Genomic DNA, 20,888 nt, shown 5'->3' with positions numbered 1-20,888 from the left:
AGGGACCATTCCCCTCTAAAGATGCATCCCAGGCGTACTGATGTGAGTAATTGGAATCTTATGGGTAGAGTCCAGGTCAAAGCAATGGCTTCAGTGGCTTGTAGGACACACAGTCAGACAAATTCTGTTAGAAACAGGCTTAGTCAAGCAGAGGTGAGTGATCGATGGAAAGGGGAGTGCTAGATTGTGGACAGAGATGTATCATTTGGCATGCACAGGAATAGGGGTGGACACTGAATTTGTTGCATACCAGACTTCATTAATTTTATTGTGTTTATGGATTCCTCCGAATATTGCTATATCCATACCCACATTGATGGGTACAAGGTAAGCAAGTGGACTCATTGGTTCACTTTGTAGTGGGTTGTATCTTCATGATTTTGGTGTTATTCTGTAGGGCTGTGGTACCAGCATCACAATATCAATGTCTGCCTTCTCCAACCTAACAATTCTTTTTTGTTAGGAAATGGAATTAGGACTATGCTTTTATCTATACCACACGTCTTTGTATATTTCAAAGAAAGATGGTCCTTATCAACTTTTAATTTTGCCTTACAGTTTTTTCCTTTAAAGCAACTATTTTGTTCATTTACTCAGCACTTTTCTATCAGTGTTGGTACAAATAGTATAAAGAATATAGAGATATGAGGTCTGAACCCTGCTGATATGATCACATAAGCTCATGAGAGCAAAATCACCTCATTAAATGTACCCAGTGAGAGTTTATGGTCTGGAGAAAGATACTAGTGTTCAGAGGAGATGGGGAGAGTGATTATTTTGTCTTATGGAGCAGAAGTTTTAGAAGTCTTTTTGGAAGAAGTTACTCATCTTGAAGTATGGACAGGATTTAGATAGCAAATCCTCTACTAGAGGTACTAGAGTATTTTAGGCAAGAAAAAACAATGTAAAGTATAGATACAGGAATCTTCTGGAAAATAGCCTCATTTGATTCTGGTATACAGTGCATGAAGGAGTGTTCTGGAAAATAAGAAGGAAAATAGTGACAGAGCCTGTTAAGAAGATGTGGGATAGCCAGAACAAAATATTATTCTGTTGGCAGTGAAGAGTCTTCAGAAATTTCCCAGCAGGAAAATAGAAGGGAAAATTAAAATTATTGGGAATGTGCTACACCTGTGCCAGGCAGTATGTTTCCCATAGCTATTCCTTTCTAAGAGATGAGGGATATGGTTATTTAGGAAAGTAATTGGACAGGAGACAGGAATATTACTGTTATAGCCCAGGTCTTTTTAAATATAATTACTTTGGCATAGAATTTTTTTTAAAAAGGGTGATATAAAAATGTTTTGATTTGTTGAATAAATATCATTGAGCTCTTACTCAATTTTACATGCTCTGGGATATGGCAGTGAGCAAGAAGTTGATGTCTCTCTTGGAATACATATTCTTGAGGGCAAGGACAAAATATACCAGTAGGAAATAAACACACAATGATAAAGGATACTTGGTGAATTAAAACAAGGTGATGTTACAGAAACTGATCTGGTGGCTTCTTTAGATTGGCTGGTCAGGGAAGCCCTTTCTGTAGAAGTAACAGCTAAAGAGATGCTTGAATCACAACAGGAGTCAGCCCTGAGAAACCTGTGTATGAGGGTGGAAAAGCATTTCACACAGAGAGAATGTTCAGTGCAAAGGAAAACTCTACAATGGGAACAAACATAGTCACTTCAGGAACAAACATAGTCACTTCAAGAACAAAGACTGAGGCAGGACAAGTATTATTTTTCAGTAAGTGGAAGTCAGGGATAAAGTTGAAGTTCATTATCAAGTTTCAAACCTTAGAGACTAAAAAACATAGCAGTGTTATCAGGAAATTGTACCAAATCTAAGTGAAGGCAATTATTTGTTCTAGATATAGGTAATTTCAGGGTCTGAGGTCAATAATGTTGAAATAATAACCAACAAAGAAAGCTAGTGATTTAGAGCTGGGGGTGTAGCTCAGTGGTGGAGGACTTGCCTAGCATGTGTGAGGCTCCAGGTTCAAAATCTAGTACTGAAAATAATTACTTATAAATAATTAAATGACTAAAATGAAGGGGAAATTATAAGATACACACTTGGACATGAGAAAGGGTACCAGAGGAAAGGGGAAGAAAGGGAAAAGGAGATGAAGGATTAGAAAATAATCAAAATATGTGATGTGCATGTACCGCTTCCTCAGAATGAATGTCACTATTCTGTATTACAAATATGCACACACATGCACACACAAACACGAAAGCAGAGGGGAGGGGGAGAGACTGAGTGTGAGAGAGAGAGAGGGAGAGAGAGAGAAAGAGAGACAGAGAGAGAGAGAGAGAGAGAGAGAGAGAGAGAGAGAGAGATCCATCTCCTGATTTGAGTTTTTGAGTGGGTTGAGATTGGAGATGATCTGAAAGCTGTTGGCCAAAGGGAATTTTTTGAGGCTATAGGAAAGATGAGAGGAAAGATGAGTACATCCAGGAACACTGAAGGGGGGGGTGTTATGGTTTAGACCTAAAATGTTCCCCAAAAGTCTCACGTGTTTGGAGTGTGGTTAGGTCATGGGGCCACTGTACTTGCCAGTGCATTCATTCATTGATGAGTTCAGTAGCCTAATGTGCTCTTAAGAGGTGGGGGATTGTTGGAGGCATGAGCCACTGGGAGTGTGACTTAGAAAAGTTTATTCTTGCCCCAGCTCCTTTGCGGGTGAAGAAAGCCACCAGTACAACAATGAGGAAGGCACCTGTTGGGGTGCTAGGGAATGGCATGGGAAAGAAGGAGACAACCAGGAAATTCCAGAGTTTGAGCACCTGAATGAAGCAAGAATTGTGTTCTCCATATTCTAGTGCTGGGAGGACAATCCAGCTATGACAAATCATTCCACTCACTTTAATTTTTATACATTTGATACTGTTGTGTCTTATGTCATATTCAAAGTTAGACTGGTAAATTGCCAGGGTGGGATTAAACTCAGTTCAGCCTTTTTATTTGTCAATATTTTTCAGACATGCTTTGAAAGATGCTAAAATGTGTACTTCTAGAGACAGAAGTCAAACAGTTGATTTCAAATGAAACGCTGTACTTTCAAAGATGAATTGTGATTTTTTAAAATACCATTTTTGGTTTGACCACTAGGTGGCATAAACATTATTTTTATATTTTTCAATGCATCAGTTCATGTGAGTAATTAATACTAGGAAATCATAGCTGGTAGTGACAGATATATATGCCTATGATGACATTTGAGAATATTTGAAATGTTATTTGGTTTCACCATTTACATATAAACATGTATTTTTTCAACAAGTATTCAGATCACCAACCAGCAGTGGACTCACACACATAAATAAACTGTCCTCAATAATCTGTCCTTTTCCGTAGGAAATCCTGATACATCCAGAACTGGTTAATAGGTAGAATAATTGAAGTAAGTGAAGTAAGTACAAAATAGGCCAGACAGTGTTTTGTTGAGTTTGTTTGTTTGTTGTTGTTGTTGCTATTTTTTGTCAGTCTGAGAGAGTAGGGAAGATTTCATGAGGATTTGAAGCAGAATAAGTACGTTCCTGGGTTAGAGTAGAAAAATACACCAGACAGGGGGAACAACTAGTACAAATGCCTATTGTGTGGAATAGTGGGGCATGCTTCAGTGAACTGTAAGTACTTTAATATTTCTTGCATAGCAGTAGGGATGAGGTTGAAGATAAGGCTAGGGGACGCACAATGAGAACGTTTATGCCTCTCACATAAGAAGTTGGAGGACCCTGGTCTGTAATGTCAGGAAACCTTCTGGAAGATTTAACAACAGAGGTCCTGTGATCAAAGTAGTATAGTATTTCAGCAGAATTCGTCCTAGAGGAAGATTGAACTATAGGCAAGAAGATCGCAAGGTGAGCATAATATTGCCTTAACTGGTTCAGACTGAGATGATGATATGAACTACAAGAGGAAGGGACTAGGGAAGACAGATTCAAATTTGTGGATGGTTAATTTATGTATCAATTTTACAGAGCCACGGGTCACTCAGAAATTTGACCAGTATCATTCTGTGTGCAATGTTTCTAAATAAGACCATAGAGATGGGTAGGCTGAATAAATAAGATTGTGTTGCCCTCCCTAATGCAAGTTGGCCTGAGTCAGTTAAAACCCGGAATGGAACAAAACCCCCATCTTTCTTCAAGTAAGGGACAGCTGTGCTCGTGAACACCCCCCCCCCCATGTACACAGACACTGGGGCGGGGCCTATGGTTTTGCTTCTCTGAAGAAAGTTAGTACATGTGCAAAAGGTAGGATCTGTATTTCACTCTATGTAGAGGGTAGAAGGGAAAAACCAGCCAAGGATGATCTTTGGCCTAGGGGCAGGCATGTAATGATGCTAAAATACTTAATTCTGTACAAACCAAGCTTGCGGTTTCATGAAAATCAAAGTACAAAGTCACAAACCAAAAGGTGGAATTGAGGTGAGTTTTTACTGTAAATAAGGTTTCTCCAGTAGGTGAATCTGAAAAGTGGAATGTCCACATGGCCTCTCAGTCCAGATCTTTTTGTGGATGAGCACAGCACTGCTCAGTTGTTTATGGTTTCCTATCACAGGTAGCCCTATGAATTTAAAATGACCAGTCAGAACTCAGCTTTATAACCCAGTTACTCAGAGTGTATGGTTTAAAGGAAACTGGGATTTTAGGAAAAAAATTGATTAAGTTCCTCAAAACTCAGAAGCTTAGTAGGGAGGGGCTACAGCTCCTTTTAGTGGGGAGGGGCTGCGTTCTGTGTTGCCTGAGGAAGTATTTCTTGGTCCAAATTCCCATTTCATCACATATTTAAATTTTTATCAATATGGCTGATCATCCAACTCTATGTCAAGCCCTTCCTTTAGCCAGCTGACTTATTCATAAGCTAACTAAATAAACTAATTTTACAATGATACCACGTGAAATAGACAATATATAAGACTGATATGAGTTGTATATGCAATGCATGAAAATGATTTTTTCTATTTAATAAACATAAAGTTCACAGGCCTTGCAGGGAATGTGGAAAAAGATTCCCTTTAAGCATTTGGATCTGTAGGTCTAATATGATGGGTGAAGTAGGGACTGTAGAAATAGGTGAGAAAAAGCAACAAGAATTAGGGAGCTATAAATATTCTTGAGTGAAGTTTAAAATACCCTTACTCTTGACCCAGTGCCAAGCATTTCTAGGGCTGTATGTGTGACAGAAGGGAACTAGCTTTACTTTGTTGAGCTCCACTATAAAATGGTAAATGCTAAATGAGTTTAAGGTGAAATTAACATCTATAAGAAAATTAAGCAGGGAATAGAAAGTTCATGGTATACAAAGGGACATAATCTGTTGTAGACAGAATCTATAGGGTTTTTTTATAGCTTTTAATGAATGTCTAATTCCATGTACTATATAATTTCACACTTTAGATTTCTCATATATGTATTTAGTAAGAGTAGGTAATGTTTGTTGAGCACTTAATGTGAGTCAAACTGTGCTTGATCAATAGGTGTGTATTTTATCTTTATCAAATCCAGTAAACAGACAGGTAGGTCATATACACTAAGTTGGGAAGATTCTGCATCAGTCAGGCCCCTCAGTCCAATCATAAGTTAAAAGAGAAGCCGCACCTTGCTTCACCTTAGTCCCTCTTGGAAAATCAGAAATTACAGACAGCTGTAGTCACACTTCAGTTTTTTTTCCTGTCCTTTGAGCATAATGCTTTGTTAGTCACACTTTGAGATCTGTGTTGAAAACATAGATCTAATCAAATAAGTAGACTCTGATTGTAACTATGAAAGACTCATTTGAAAGAGTGGAGATATACTACTATCTATTTTCATGCTATATATTACTCTACCAAATATGAGCATTTTAAATGTTGTCTTTATGAATAAATAAATTATGCATGACTATTGTCAGTTCTTATAATCCATTAATAATATCACTTAAAGTATTTAATCCTCTCTAAGAAGTCATTTTTTTCTACCTGTGTTTTTCATATAAGGACATATAGTAAAGTCACACTTGCCTGCCATTATTTATTTTATTATGTAGTGAGTGGTTTCCAGCAGCATAAATGAATGTAGTGTACACTGTAGTCACCAAAACTTTCAACATTGAGAACAGATAGGAGAGGAAGTAAATTGGTTATTGATCACAAGAGGGAGAGATATCATGAGAAAACTTTCTGTTAGTTATTTCTGTGGAACTGTTAGCTCGTTTTCTCTTCTGCTAGTTCTGTTGTTCTTTGAAACACTTTAAGTAACTACTATAATAATCATACTTTCTGTTTAATCTGCCTGCTTGCATATCTATTTAATCTTATCCCTTTAGTCTGTTTGTGAAAGTGTCGGGGTTTGGTGTGAATTGCCAAAGAGCTGATCTTGGCTCATGGTTCCTGGTAAGGATGAGAGCAGACAGGATCTGTAAGAGCCAGCAGCAGGGTACAGCACTAAGTATTGCTCAGAATAAGATTTTTCTTCTACAGGTGGTGTCATTGTTAGCTGATAGGACTGAAGAGGTGAGACACATAACCTATGCTTTCAGGAGCTCATAAATAAGTGAAAAACATAAATAAATCCATAAATCCTGTAATGGGGATTACCGAGGCCTCTTTGCTCTAGTTCAAAGGTGACTGCAGATGGAACTGGAGAAATTGGTCTCACTTGCAGTGTGGCTTTTCGTAGGTCTCTTAATCAAGCAGAGCCTATGTCTCTGAATCAGTCGGGGATCCTAAGAACATACATCAGTCAAATTATTCAATAAACTAATTTGTAAAATTAAGTATGAATATAATTCCTTTATTTAATTTTTTATTTAGAATGCAAAACCGGATCCATATTGTGTAAAGCCTTTTATAGCCCTCTTGTGTGCAGTTGGTAGATTCCTTGGAGCACTGAGAAAAGACCACTCTTTGTGTGTTTTTCTGTAGTGGCATCTCGAATGTCTGCCCTCATGGCACTGTCTTGAGGGTACAGTAATAAAGGAACCAGGGAAAAGAGCAGTCAGTTTTGTATATTCTTTCCCATGCGTGGTTAGAATTATTCCTTTCCAATTTTCATTTGATGAGATGGCATGGAGTGGTTGTGATTTGCCAAAGGCACACCAACAAGGAATGAGGAGAAACCACAAATCAGCCTTTTGCTTATTAATTGGTAACATTCATTTTATGAATCTTCTTTGAAATTACCACCCATGAAGTTTAGCTTACCATGATAGAAATTTGAGTAGGTTAATGAAATTGTTTGTTTTCTTTGTGGAGAGCCATTTAGCTCTCATGAAATAAAACTGTAATTTACTTGAATAATTATAATAGCTACACTCTCCCTTTACTTTTAATGTATGTCTTGAAAAGTCATTTCAGATGTTTATCCTTGTTCATAGAATGTGTTTGCTTAAAATGATCAGATTGTCTAGCTTTTTTATTATAGAAATAGCCAAATGCAGTTAAAATCTTTGCATATAGGTCATTGTTCTGAGTACCACCACGTTTTTGAACTTTTTGAATTATCTCCCTGGACTTGGAATTTAGGTATTGTGATAATAAATAGTAAGCACATAGCTGCATGCTTATAGTGGTTGTAGTAGGCACCTGTTGAATAAATGAGTGCTGTTTCTATCTCATCAATTTCTAATTTTATCGAAGGACAAAAGAGCAATAAATTAGAAAGATTTACCAACTAAATGATGTAAAAGGTAGAAGATGTCCCTTTGCCATTCTTCACAGCCCCTATTTAGCTAATGTCTTCCTGTCTCCATCTTCAAGGAAATGTGACAGCCCGGTAGGATCTCCTTTAGCTTCCTGTGTGCCTGTGGCAGATTTCTGCATCCCTGGGTCTTCTCACCCTCTTCTTCCAGCCACGTTACTAAGCCTTGACTGCTCTCCTACCTTCTCCAGGACCATGTCCCACCTGCCCTTCTTAGTTTCTTCAACATCTCCATTCTCTCCTCCATTGTTTTTCTCAGTCAACTATAATTGTTAAATTTTTCCCAACTTGAGTGAAACTTGTCTGCAGTTACTATCCTTATTCAATTGGAAGAGCTGGCCATTCTTTAACTGTCTTCCCCCTTAACTCTTCAGTACAGTGCTGTCTGTTCTGTTTTCCAGACTGCCTGACTGTCCAAAGCTGCAGCAACTAAGATCACTGATGACTTACTTCCTTTTTCCTTCTCTCTCTTCCTTCCTTCCCTCCTCCACCCATCCATTCTTCTCTTGTCTTGTCTTCTCTTTTTTCCTTTTGTGATACTACATTCCCAGCCTACTTGCCTACCTGCCTGCCTGTCTCAATCTGTCTTTCTGTCTGTCTCTGTCTCTACCTCTGTCCTCCCCCTCGCTCTTTCCTATTTTGAGACAGGGTCTCATTAACTTATTCAGTTGCCAGTCTGGGCTCCAACTTGGTATTCTCCTGCTTCAGCCTCCTACTGTGCTGGAATTTCAGGCATGGGCCAACACACCTGGCAGCTTGGTAATTTTAAAATACATTTTTTCAATGCTTTGTATTGGACTTCCTTACTAGTTGTCATTCCTCTTATAAAACTGTGTCTTTGACTGTCATGTTATAATCTTTATTTTATTCTTATATCTCTTAAACTATTCTTTTCTGCCACTCTCGTGACTGTTCTTTCTCCACTCAGCCCTCCAGCAGTGTTTTACCTTGGGGTCCCTCTTTGATCCTCTGGATTTCTCACTGCCCATATCCTCCCTGAGTGATTAACATTTGCAAAGTCTCAGACCCCACCTATTCAAGATAAGCTCCTAAAATGTATTTTCAGTCTAGACCTTTCTCCATCCTTAGGCTCATGTAGACAGTCTCTCAGAGAATATCACCTCCTTGATCTTCTCTGGTTGCTTCAAAATTTAGATGACTAAACCTGAACCTACAGTCTCTCCTAAACCAGCTCTTCTCCTGTATTTTTACCATTGCAGTTGATAGCACCATCATCTGCCAAGTAGTCTTAAGTCAGAACCAGTGAGTGCATTTAATTGCACATCTATTTCATTGCCCAAATCTAGCCAACCAGCATGCTTCCAGATTGTGTTCCAATACTTTGTGTTCATCTCTGTGGTCATTTGCTTCCTTTATCTTCCACGGAAACTTCTCGGTTCATTTCTCTCATCTGATATTACCACTATAGGCATGATATTCAGTTAATTACTCATGGTTTCATCTTATACTCTTCAAAAAATTTCTTGCTCCTGCAGCCAACAGAATGTTCAATCAAATCAAAATAAGTCCATTTCAACTTTCCTACTTTACACCTTTTCACATTTCATTCCTTCTGGTGGTGACAGAAATATTTCTCATACTCATAGACATATTATGTGCTTTCAAATGCTCACGAATAACTTTTCAGTTGGTTACAATTTTGTTTTCATATTTTAGTGATAATAATTTAAAAATATCTACCATATTTAAGCAGGATGTAGTGGGCATACCTTTAGGGCATGCTGTGAGGCTCACTGTGAGGCAGAGGCAGAAGGATCACAAGTTTGAGCCCAGCCCAGACCACTTAGCATCTTACTGAAACCTTGTCTCACAATAAAAAATAAACAAGGGTCAGGGATATAATGGGTTCAATCTCCAGTACTACCAAACAAAAAACAAAACAAAACAAAGCCTTCTTTCTGAATAGCTGGTAAATTTTTTTTTCCCGTATTGTAGGTTGTCTCTTCACTCTGTTGGTGGTTTCTCTTGCTGTGCAAAAGCTTTTTGATAAGATGAGGTCCCAGTGGGGTCTGGGTTTTATTCATGAAGTCTTTTGACTACTCCTATGTCCTTCGAACATTCTGCCTATTCTCTCTTCCACCAGATTTAGTGTTTCTGTTTTATTATTTAGATCATTTCACTTTTAGGTTAGTGCATGGTGAAAGATAGGGGACTAGCTTCAATCTTTGGCATGTGGAAACCCAGTTTTTCCAGCACCATTTATCTTTCTTCCAGTGAAGGTGTTTGGCTCCTTTGTCAAAGGTAAGCTGGTTGAGTATGTCTGGAGTTGTTTCTGCATCCTCTAGTCTGTTCCACTGATCTTCAGGTCTGTTCTTTTACCAGTACCATGCTGTTTTTAACACCGTAGTTTTGTAGTATAATTGTGATATCCCCTACTTTGCCTTTGTTGCCCAGAATTGCATTTGCTATTCTAGGTCTCTTCTGGTTCCAAATGAATTTTAGGATTGTTTTTTTCTAATTCTGTGAGATATGCTATTGGGACTTTGATTGAGATTGCATTGAATCTGTGTAACAATTTTGGAAGTATGGCCATTTTCACTATATTGGTTCTTCCTATCCAAGAACAAGGGACATCTTTCCATTTTCTGATGTCCTTTTTAATCACCTTTTTCAGAGTACTGTATATTTCAATGTAGAAGTCTTTTACTTCCTTTGTTAGATTGATGGCTGGTATTTCATTTTTTTGGATACTATTATGAAAAGGATTGTTTCTCTAATTTCTCAGCCCATGAATCTGTTATTAGTGTACAGGATGACTATTGATTTTTTACTACTCTGCCATAAAGAAGGATGAGCTTCAGACATTTATAGCTAAATGGATGGACCTTGAGACTGTACTCTAAAGTAAATGGGACACACATGTTTAAATACCATATCGTTTCTCTGGTGTAAGAAACCAAAAGTGGAAATAAGGACTGAAATGTATAATGGATGTTAGGAAATGGGAAGAAAGTGTTCAAATGGGAAGGGGAACAAGGGAGGAGGGAGGGAGAAAGGAAGGGACAAGAAAAAAGTGAAAATAGAAGGAAAAAAATGGAAATAAAGCTTTTGTACATAGGGTTAGGAGGGGGCTTGATGGGAGGAATGGGATAAAATAAAATAAAATTTAATTTAAAAAACTCTGTCACCTATTTATCTTTTGTGTGTTTATGATGGAATGACTGTTGTGGCTGCCCTCCACCCTTTCACACATTTGAAGAACCAACTTATGGCAAAGCTTAATATCAAGATCAGAAAGGAAAGAGTGGAACACTGTAGTTACTAGGTTTACTGTTAACTGCATACACACAGAGAGATAGAGATAGTATTGGTGTGTATTTAGATGAACATATCAGGTGTTTTTGAATGTGTGTGTGCATTCATCCACATGTGTATGTACTTTTTCCCAAAGAGTGTTCATGTTAGTCAAGTTTGAAATTCACTGCACACACTATATGATAAATTCTGAGGTTTTTAATAGATCTTATATGACCTATTATTTTCTGGCCTCTACATATTTCTCTGACTTAATCTCTTACCCTGTCCTTTCGGTGAAAGTGGCTCCCAACCATGTGTGACTCCTCACGTGCAAAAATGCTATCTTTGTCCTTACTGCCTCTTTGATGCACCTTTGATGTATGATGTTTGCCTTTTTCCATTCTCTAACTTTAATTTTGATCTTCTGTCTCTGTTTCATAAGTATATTCAGTATCACCTCTTTCCTCTTCTCAGTTTTTACACTGCTTATTAAATGTTTAACACATCTTTACATGGTCCATTTTCAAGTAAGAGAAAACAATGTGTTGTTTTTATATGAAGAAATTTAAGCTATACAAAAGATAACCCTTCTCTTCCTTTCTGTTTCAGGAACACTGTCTTCCCAGGAACCCAAAAGTTCTGAAAATACATTAACTCAGCTGGCAGATTCTGGGTATGATTTATCAAATGAGTGGGAAACAGAACTTCCAGAGTTATCCCAGCACTTTGTGGAGAGCTGCAACCCCCCACCCTTTCCACCACTGCCTTTTGTGAGAAAAGCCCAGGCCTCCCGAGAAAGTCCTCTGTCTTCTCACATGAAGTTCTTGCAACATCTGCTAGCACTAAAGAACTTGACTGAATCAGGTAGTCTGGTGTTAACTCATGCTGAAAAGGACTCTTCCACCATCTCTGATTCTGTTTCTCAGATGCTTGATGGCCTGATCACATTTTACCGTAATCCCAAACTTCCTTTTTCAAGGTTTTGGACAGAAGCTGTTGAAACTTTGGCAAGACTGATCAGTGATTGTAACTTCTCTAACCATATTGTGAAAACGTGTTCTAAGAAATTGGAAGAATTTGAAAAAACCTTGCTACAGGTTCTTATAGGGAGAAGTCACATAAACCGGGTAAGTAATACATCTCTCCTATCAGTGATATAAGACGTTACTAATTTAAGTAAATGTTCCATTTGGATAATCCTACTGTAGTCCTTTAGCCATGTGGCTTAGAGAGTCTCTGGCCTTGTCAGCAGCTCTTAACTGTTGTGTCTCCGCCTTTGGCTTCTGATTGCTATGATATTTTTCTTTCCATTAGAAAACTCTGCTTCAAGTTTGTACTTAACTACTTTGAATTAATTTCCCTATTTTATTTTTAAGCCATGTTCTTTGATTCTTCTCTTATGTTTTATCTTGCCTTGTTTAATTACTGTTGCTCAAAAGAACCTCAATAGTTTTCAGAAAACTATTAACATTTAAAGTTTCCCAAACTATGACTCTTTTGAGTATTATTTTCCTCACAATGAATTGCCTATATTGTATTGAATTTGGGTTTTTTGGTATTGAATAGCAGATGCTTTAAGGTCAAAAAATATTTTTTTCTTTGTTTGGATTTTTGTGTGTTAGCCAGCTTTCTGCCACTGTGACAAAATGCCTGAGGCAATCAACTTAAAGGAATCAAGATTTATTTTGGCTCATGGTTGCAGAATTTTCAGTCAGTGGTCTCTTGGATCCATTGTGTTGGGCCTGTGGTGAGGCAGTACTTCATGATGGGGAGTGCATTGTGGAGTAAAACTCCTCCCTTCATGTTGATCAAGAAACAGAGTAAGAGACAGGAGGGAATGAGTGACCTGGTATCCACTTTAAGAGCACATCGGCAGTGACCCAAAGTCCTTCACTGGGCCTGTCAACTATAGGTTCCACTTCCTCCCAATATTGCCACAGGCTGGCAGCCAATCCTATAATAATACACAGGAGTTCAAGGAACATTCCAATTCCAAGCCATTACACTTTTTAAATGGCATAATCCTCCACAGACCCTCTCTATGTGTGGATTAATTGAATAAATTGGCTGTGGAACACATTGTGTAAGGCTTTTTTTTTTTTGCCATTCTGCAACATCACTTACAAAGTTTGACTCAGGGATTCTTTTTGAATGAGAAGCATTTAGTCAATCTGAAGCTATTTCATTTTTTGGCTCTGGAGACACAGTGTAGAGTTTCTTTTTCATATTACTTGCTACCTTTTTACTATCCAGGCCTTTGAAAAACTCCAAATGCCTTCACATTCTAGTTCTTTTTAATTTACTACTAAAAATATCAAAGAGGGGCCTGAATGGTCTAAATCATTCAATATATTTTACTGTGGTAAAAAACACCAGACCTTGTTTCTTTGGATACATCTTTAATGTTTGTCCTCAATGCTATAATCTAATGCAGTACAGACTCTATCTAAATTTTCATGACCCTGATAAAATTTGATCTCATGAACTAATTTGTTGCAGCTACACTTGTTCTTTCTGTCTTGGTTAAGGTCTGATTTGATCAATACTTTAGTTTTTTTATTATGATTTTGTCATTTTTGAAAGATACTGAATTTTATGTCTGAGAAACTAGACTTTTCTTGCCGCACACAGTCAATTAGGAATTAAATACTAGCTGGGGATTTAGCTCAGTGGTGCTGCCACCTGCCTCACAAGCGTAAGGTCCCGAGTTCAATCCCCGGCACCAAAACAAAAAAAAAAGAATTAAATACTGGATTTCCCATGTTTATATCTGAGATAATGTCTCAGTCTGTTTTTCTGTTGCTATAACAAAATCCCACAGACAAGATGATTTATAAAGAAAAGAAGCTGTTTACTTTGGCTCACAGTTTTGGAGGCTGGGCAGTACTAGAGCATCACCAGCATCTTCTTGACATCTTCAAGGCCCTTCTTGCTGCCTCATCATATGACAGAGAGTGTCACATGAGACTGAGAAAGAGTTGATAGAGTTGCTAGTGCATGTCTCTCTTTCTTTTCTTATAAGGCCACAAATGCCTTTAGAAAGTCTCCACCCTGAGACCTCATCTAATCCTATTTCTCTCAAAGGCCCCCACCTTTAAACATCATTAACATGAATTTGGAGATTAAGATTCCAACACATGAACTTTTAAAAATGTAATACAAGTAGATATTAATAAAGAAAATATAAAAACAGTTCTATGCAAAAAATAATATTTCCTATCAAAAATAGAGAGTAACAATGGTAAATAGACTGTGTATCATGATCTGAAAAGAATATATTTTCATTTGCTAATCCATCTTTCAACTTATTTCCTAATAATACTGTACCTTTTTTGCATAAAACATATAACACATGAACTTTTAAGGGACACATTGAAATCCTAGCAGATATACAATCTGTACCAGTAAAGTTAGCAAATAATATTCCTTAATCATTTGAATGTATTTTGCTTTCTCCTTTTAAAACTACTTTAAATTGGTTCTGTGTGTCTTGCAACCCTGCAGATACTGGCATTTGTATTCTTCATCGTGGTCACCAGAGGATGCACGTATTTTTTCAGTCTAGTCTTCCTCTCATACAAGGTTTGGAGCTTGATATGACCAACACCCACACAAGAGTAGTTTTGAGAAGTTTGTGAATGTAAGAGACTGGGTCAAAGGAGCTTGTGATGATACAGATGATTCCCCAATGTTTATTTTCCATATCATTTGCCATTGAACCAGCAGTTGCCAAGTATTTGATCAACAGAGATGAACAAGTGAATGGATGGCTATCTGAAAGAGGTCATATAATAAATACAATTCAGAGAAAGTTGAGTTATAAAATTGTTCACCACATTTAGGATGAGGATTAGTAAATGAATTTTACTGGTATTCTCTGTGGAGGTTGTTTTTTTTGTTTTGGGGTTTTCTTGTACTCCCAGAAAAGGCATCAAAGACTAAATCAAAGTTTTGTCATTGTTGTCCCTGTCATCACCGATATTATCTGGATATGTTTATAAATCTTAATTCTTTATTAACAAAACTGGCTAGCATTTGCTATTTGTAAGTGCTACTAAGTCTTTTTAGTGTTTCTCAAATAAAAGCATAGTCTTAAAGAATATTCTGACATGATAGTGTAACTCCTATTACTGCATTTTTAGTGATCCTACCCTTGATACTTTAAAACAAAATCATAGTTTAGAAAAGATTTACTTGTAAGAAACTTGCTTCCATAGACTAGAAGGGTTTAATTAAATTATATTGCTTAAAAAACTTCAGCTATTCTGATGGTTTCATTACAGTGAACTTATGTTTGAACATTGTGATAGAAAATGGTGTTGTATGAATACTTTAATATTCTGTAAAGGGATTACACATTTTTATAATTAATGTGTAGGTTTGACATACAATAAATTTTCAAAAATATTTCCTCAGTAAGTTCAGTAGTAAAATTATTCTGATTATAACTTAGTTTTCTAAAAAACTGATCAGTAACAAGTTGGTAACTTTCAAAATCTTTAGATCACTATTGTAAATATCAGTTGTTGGAGGCTGTATGCATTAAAGAACGTAAGGCTAAAATGGGATGACCTGGGAATTTCTTTGATAATTCCTTAATATTAGCTTGGTAGAAATTATTAATAAGTTTAGGAGAAAAAACATTTGTGCTTTCTCAGGTTTAGATGAATGCTTTTTGCTATTGTAGGTACTTTATATTTAAAAATATATAATTAGGAATTGTTATCTCAATCTTATATCTTTTTTATTTTTTAGAATGACTGTAAATATGGGACAGGAGAAATTAATCTACAGTGACTTTTTTTAATGTGTGCTTAAAACCCCATGCCTTACCAGGGGTCTGCGCAGTTCCTCTAGGGGTCCTGGGAAAAGTCTTCACTTACATTGAGGTTCAGCTTGGTTCTACTTGCCTGATCAGTATGGCACCTTCACCACCAGCCTGTGTACTTTCATGGGGCCAGGATTGCTCACCTTTTAGGTCTTTGTTTGACTGACATCTTGACCTTTTTTATATTACTGACCTCTCCTATACTTTCGGAACTCAAAGTGTATTATTTTTGTGATTGTAAACACTGTGAGCTAATCTTAGCATTGCATTACCGCCTATTAATATTTTCAGGGCATCATATGATATTATGATACTATCAGGATGCTGTCTTATAACAAGACCATAATTATATTTAGCTTTTTAAAGAGTATCTTTTTAATTTTTCTCTGAAAAATGAACTGGTAATATTAAATTAAATATGAAAGTCTTTGTTTTATCATTGCACTTTTGGGCAATTAACATGTGTTGCTAAATCTTAGATATATAATACTATATTGAATTATTTAGAAAACTTTTTCCTTTCATTTCATGTCATTTTGAGCCATTAGAAAACTCTTGAACATTATTAGTTGTGGAACTGAAAAAATTGCCAAGTGAATATTAAATTAAAATCTTTTATTTGTGATCAGCAGAATAATGATCTCCTCAAAGATTTTACAGTGTAATCCCTAAAACCTACGTTATCTTACATGGTGAGGAGCAGAGCCAAAAGTACATGATGATTACTCATCGTGGAGAGTTGGTACATCTTCATAACACATGTTATTTCTTTTTTTTAATCCCCTTCCTCTCTTTCCCCGCTCTCTCCATTTCATGGTCTCCTTGCCTTGTGAAAAAGATCTATATCCCTGTTCCCTATTATCTTTTATTTTGGTCTATATTTTATTTATATTTTGAGTTTCTCATATTTTTTTAGTTTTAGCCATAAATGGATGTTGAAGTTTGTCAAAAGCTTGTACCTATTGAGATAATAATGTGTTTTCCTCTCTTTTTGTTAACACATTGTATCGTGTTGATTGAGTTCTATATATTTAACTATCTTTTAGATAAATTAATTTTACATGATCATGGTGTTGTATCCTTTTAAAGAGGTCTTAAAATTGGTTTGCTTACACTTTATTATACTATATTTACTATACTATACTGTACTTTATTATACTATATTTTTGTATCTCAGTGATCAGAAATACTGCCTGTAGCTTTCTTTTCTGATGGGATTATTCCCTGGTTTTTATACCAAATTAATGCTGGTCTCATAAAACGTTCAGAAATGCTCCTTCTTCTCTTTTTAGGAAATGTTAAAGAAAAGTTGGTATTCTTCTTTCAGTGATTAGTACAATTCACGTGTAAAGTCATCAAGTTCTTAATTGGGATATTTTTGGTGTTTGATTCACTCTTATTGTTTATTATTGGCCTGTCAGAGTTTATGTTTCTTCTTCATTCAGTTTGGTAAGTTTTACATTCCAAGAATTAATCCTTTTGTTCTAGGTTATTGAGTTTTTCAACATGTAATTATTCATAATAGTCTCTTAAGATTGATTTTATGTCTGAGACAGCCCTGTAATGTGCCCTATTTTATTTCTAATTAAGGTTAGGGTTCTTAGTCTAGTTAAGGTTTTGCCAATTTCTTTCTTTGCAGTAATGTACTCTTACATTAATTTTTTTTACCTGTTGTTCTTGTGTTCTGTATTTATTTCTGCTCTAATCTTTATTACTTCCTTTCATCTATAAATTTTGAGTTTAGTTTGTTCTTTTTAGTGGACTTCAATACTTCACTTACAATAATGGATAGAACATTCAGACAGAAAAATCAATAAAGAAACAGCCAATTTAAACAACAGTATAACACAAATGCTTTTAACTGACATATACACAACTTTCCACTCAACAGCAGAAGAATAAACATTGTTCTCAAACACACACAGAATATTTTCCAGAATATATTGTGTTTTAGGGCACAGAGCACTTCTTAATAATTTTAGAAAACTGAAATCATTCAAGGTTCCTTTTCTGACCAAAATGGAATGAAATTACTATTTAATAACAGCAAATTAAATAGAATTCACAAAAATGTAGAAACAAAAAAACATACTTTTAAAGTTACTAAATTTTATATTTGTTCAGAGAAAATCTAAAGAGAATTTAAAAACTATCTCAAGACATGAAAATGAAAGTAAAATTTATCAAAATGTATGGCCTACTGCAAAAAATAATAAGAAAGCTTACAGAGTAAATAGCTACATTGAAAAAGAATAAAGATGTCAAATAAAAAATACTTCTAAATTTTTTAAACAGATTTATAGCTTAAGGCAGAATCTCAAGGATTTATTTATTAAATGTCTAGTTGTTTTGGACACATTAACTTTCTATCTGTAAAATGGAGTTAAGAAATGTGACTACCACCCAGTGCTGCTGAGAATTTTCAAAGGGAAAATGAAATGCTCAACATAATACTTGGTATCATATAATAAATATTTCTTATATTTAATTTTCTCCTTGGGAATGTAACCAGATTCTGTTTTCTTCACTATGTCTGGCATAGTGTAGTCACAGTGCAAAAACAGCACAATGAAGTCTTTTCCTTTCTTTTATTTTCTTTTCCTTTTCCATTTTTTTTTTTTCTTATTGGTGGTCTGGGAATCAAACCCCTGGCCATTCTCAACTGAGCTACGTCTCCAGCCCTTTTTTAATTTTTTATTGAGACTGGGGTCTCAATAAGCTGCCCAACTGGAACTCAAACTTGTAATCCTTCTGCCTCAGCCTCCTTATGGGCTGGGTTTATAACTATGTACTACCATGCCCAACTGCAAGAAAGTCTCTTAAAAATTGAAAATACTGTAATAAGACAATGACAATAAGTGACAAGTCAAATTTCCTATGCTTCTAGTGATGTACCATAAGCCAACTATCTTAGATCCAACTGACCTGACCTGACCTTACTGATGTGCTTCCATCTGTCATAGGTTAGAATATCCCTTGGTATTGCTAAATACCTTTTCATAGCTGTTGCTTCTCAGTAACTGGCAAGCTAATAGGGCTGTTTTAATTATAGAAATCCAAAATTAATGATGTGTTTTATTTTTCACCTACTCTTTGTGCCAGTCCCGTTCTCTAGAGCTATTATTTCACATTTACAGTTGGTGATTTCATCCTAGACTGGCTTTTGACTTGAATCACGATGATTTTTACCTAGATCATCTTAAGGAAGTTTATGGATGAATCTGAAGATATAGTTGATGGGATCAGATATCTTTTTTTTTTTCAACCAATACATATCCCTTAATGGTACCCTCAAATTCATTCATGTCATAATTGTATTGACAACGAAAATATATTGACTTCTTATTTTAATTCTGTCCAAGTAGCAACATTTATTACACATTTCTCAGCTATAATTTAGGGCATCATTTTAGTAGTAACATAGGTTTTCTTTTTCTCCTGTATGGTCATTCCAAAAGGGTTATCCATTACAGTTTTTGTTTCTGTCAAAATGTTCATCAGTTTCTTAAAATTTGCCTCAAAGATTTTTAGTTGTTCTCAGTCTCCTGTATTTTAGAATATTCCTGGGAAAATATAAATGGAGTCTAAAGTTAAGGTTTCATGACCTATTTTTATCATTGTGCAGAGGTGAATTTAAAAAAAAAATTATAGGTTAATTTCCTTGCAGGTTTAGTTTAATTAGGAAAAGAGTGGGAAGTGGAGAATTTTTGAGATAGTGGTCATAGCATATGTTCCTAAAAACAAGATGTATTTTAATACCTGGAAGGAGGCATTGTGCCTAGGTTTAAAAAGAGTGTTATAGCTTGTATCTAGATGTCCACCTAAAGCCTCATGAGCTCACAGATGGGGGTTTTTGAAAGTATGTTGATTAGGGTGTGTGACTGGGATTAAGAATGTGGATAATGGAAGCTCCAACCTGTGTGTAGGTGGCGTTAATAAATAGGCGTATAGCCTAGATAGAATATAAAGAGACAGAAAAAAAGCAGGCTGCTGCTGCTTGCTGCTTCACTGCCTTCTGCCTACAATGCCATGAGCAGGTTTTCCTCTGTGATACCCCTCTGCTGTGCCACTCTGCCTTGGAACCAGCCATCTATGGACTAAAACCTCTACAAACTGTGAGCCAAATAAACCTTTCCTCCTTTAACTTGTGGATGCTGGGTATTTTGTCCCAGAAATAAGAAAAGTAGCTAAGACAGAGAGAAAGAGGACAGAGAGCTGTATAACAATTTCTGAAAAATACAGACTATAGATTTGTAGGTTTTCTACTGTATTAGTTTCCTATGGCTACTGTAACAAATTATCACAAAAGCAATGGCTTAAAACAACAGAAATGATTTTATTCAGTTTAAAGTCCAGAAATGTGAAATAAAAGTATAGACAGGCCCAAACTTTCTTCAGAAGCAAAATGAGAGCATCTTTTCTTGTCTCTTAATGGTTTTCAGGGGCCACTGTGTTTATGACTCTCACTGCTCTAACTTAACCTTCTGTCTAATCTCCTTCTATCTCTCTCTTATGAGAATATTTACAATGCCATTTAGGAACCACTTGTGTAATTCGCGATTAGTTCTTCTTCTCAAAATCATTAACTTGATCATCTTGATCTGCAAAGCTACTTTTTCTAAACATGATGGTATCAGTCACAAGATCCAGGGATTTATTGTGGGTATCTTTAGGAGACAAATTTGTTTTGCCTACTGTACCTATTCAGTGTTTACTTCACTCTCCCCTTTTGACTTACTCAAATATCTGTTCCCTTTTCCACATAACCGTATACTAATTCCCATAGCTTCTTGATCTAAGGCTAATCCTAATCTCATCCCCCTGGAAAAAATAGAAATATAGTGCATTTGAGGAGAAGGAGGCACCAAGAAGCTTCTTCTAGAATTTTGGTAAAATGTCTTTTAATTTTCTGGGAGATGCTGAGGAGCAATTCTCCATCTTTTTCTCTGGCTTCTGTCCTGTAATGATGAAAAGCTGGCACACTAGGAGTTATTGTGCTGCATCTTTATTAGCCAAATAAAGCTGATGAAGCCTAGAGAATCACAGAAAAATCCAAGCCAGAGCTAGGTTAAGTCAACACTGAAGGTAACGAAGTTTCTGGATTTCCAATCATA

General features: G+C 36.1%; 1 protein-coding gene across 1 annotated transcript in view; it reads left to right on the top strand.

Moving 5' to 3' along the window:
- Window positions 1–20,888, top strand: part of Mei4 (meiotic double-stranded break formation protein 4) — a 165,100-nt gene that overhangs the window by 22,166 nt on the left and 122,046 nt on the right. Inside the window, exon 2 of the mRNA XM_087207752.1 lies at window positions 11,556–12,073. Within this exon, the coding sequence (XP_087063878.1) occupies window positions 11,556–12,073 (518 nt within the window). The remainder of the gene's footprint in view (window positions 1–11,555; window positions 12,074–20,888) is intronic.

This window comes from Heterocephalus glaber, unplaced genomic scaffold, assembly GCF_053883595.1.
Source record: "Heterocephalus glaber isolate CG9 unplaced genomic scaffold, H.glaber_assembly_v1.0 deba00000818, whole genome shotgun sequence".
NCBI classification, from domain to species: domain Eukaryota; kingdom Metazoa; phylum Chordata; class Mammalia; order Rodentia; family Bathyergidae; genus Heterocephalus; species Heterocephalus glaber.
Note: the sequence above shows the minus strand (reverse complement) of the source record. Positions and strands in the feature narration are given on the sequence as shown.